The sequence below is a fragment of the Sinocyclocheilus grahami genome, unplaced genomic scaffold (assembly GCF_001515645.1).
Source record: "Sinocyclocheilus grahami isolate Dianchi unplaced genomic scaffold, SAMN03320097.WGS_v1.1 scaffold92.1, whole genome shotgun sequence".
Taxonomy (NCBI): Eukaryota; Metazoa; Chordata; class Actinopteri; order Cypriniformes; family Cyprinidae; genus Sinocyclocheilus; species Sinocyclocheilus grahami.
In genome coordinates, this window is record NW_015505271.1 from 3,117,934 (window position 1) to 3,119,115 (window position 1,182).

The following is a 1,182-nucleotide window of genomic DNA, read 5'->3' on the forward strand; positions in this document are numbered from 1 at the left end:
TTTATACACAGATAGAAAGCATGCATTATACCAAGAGCATTGACGGTGGAGGATGGTGTGGTGTTGAATAGATCTGCTGGAATGGATGAGGTCTGATCTGATGGCTGAGACGCTTTCTGGGCCGGTGGAGCAAAAAGTTCAGCTCCAAACAGGTCATTTCCAGGTGACTGTGGGGGCACAATTTGTTTAAAATCATTTTAGTACTATGCTCTGAAGCAAACTTACAGTGCCAAACGAGATACAGCATACATTTCAAAAAGAAAGATATAAGGAGTATAAAAGGTACTAATACAGTCACTAAGAAAAAGCCCAATTTTATCACCAAAAAGTTCTCATGGGAAAACAAATATGTATGCTAGGATTAGTTCACCTCCAGAATGAAAATATTGTCATCATTTACTCGCCCTACACTTGTTACAAACCTGTATGAGTTTCTTTCTTCTGTTGAACATTCTGAAAAATGTTGGTATCCGGACAGATGATGGGCACCATTGACTTCCATAGTATTTTTTTTCTACTATGGAAGTCAATGGTGCTCATCAACTGTTCAGATACCAAAATTTTTCAGAATATCTTCTTTTGTGTTCAACAGAAGAAAGACACTCAATACAGGTTTGGAACAAGTGGAGGATGAGTAAATGATGACAGAATTTTCATCCTGGAAGTGAACTACTCCTTTAAGTCTGATTTACAGGTGCATCTCAATAAATTAGAATGTCATGGAAAAGTTCATTTATTTCAGTAATTCAACTCAAATTGTGAAACTCGTGTATTAAATAAATTCAATGCACACAGTCTGAAGTAGTTTAAGTCTTTGTTTCTTTTAATTGGGATGATTTTGGCTCACATTTAACAAAAACCCACCAATTCACTATCTCAACAAATTAGAATACTTCATAAGACCAATAAAAAAAAAAAAAAACCTTTTTAGTGAATTGTTGGCCTTCTGGAAAGTATGTTCATTTACTGTACATGTACTCAATACTTGGTTGGGTCTCCTTTTGCATGAATTACTGCATCAGTGCGGCGTGGCATGGAGACAATCAGCCTGTGGCACTGCTCAGGTGTAACGGAAGCCCAGGTTGTTTTGATAGTGGCCTTCGGGTCATCTGCATTGTTGGGTCTGGTGTCTCTCATCTTCCTTTTGACAATACCCCATAGATTCTCTATGGGGTTCAGGTC

At 37.8% G+C, this 1,182-nt stretch overlaps 1 protein-coding gene across 2 annotated transcripts in view; it reads right to left on the reverse strand.

Moving 5' to 3' along the window:
• The window catches only part of LOC107587364 (disabled homolog 2-like), a 13,051-nt gene that overhangs the window by 2,068 nt on the left and 9,801 nt on the right, over positions 1-1,182 (reverse strand). For both annotated transcript variants that reach the window (XM_016275134.1, XM_016275133.1), the window contains one exon: positions 32-167. In XM_016275134.1, coding sequence (XP_016130620.1) covers positions 32-167 — 136 coding nt within the window. The remainder of the gene's footprint in view (positions 1-31; positions 168-1,182) is intronic.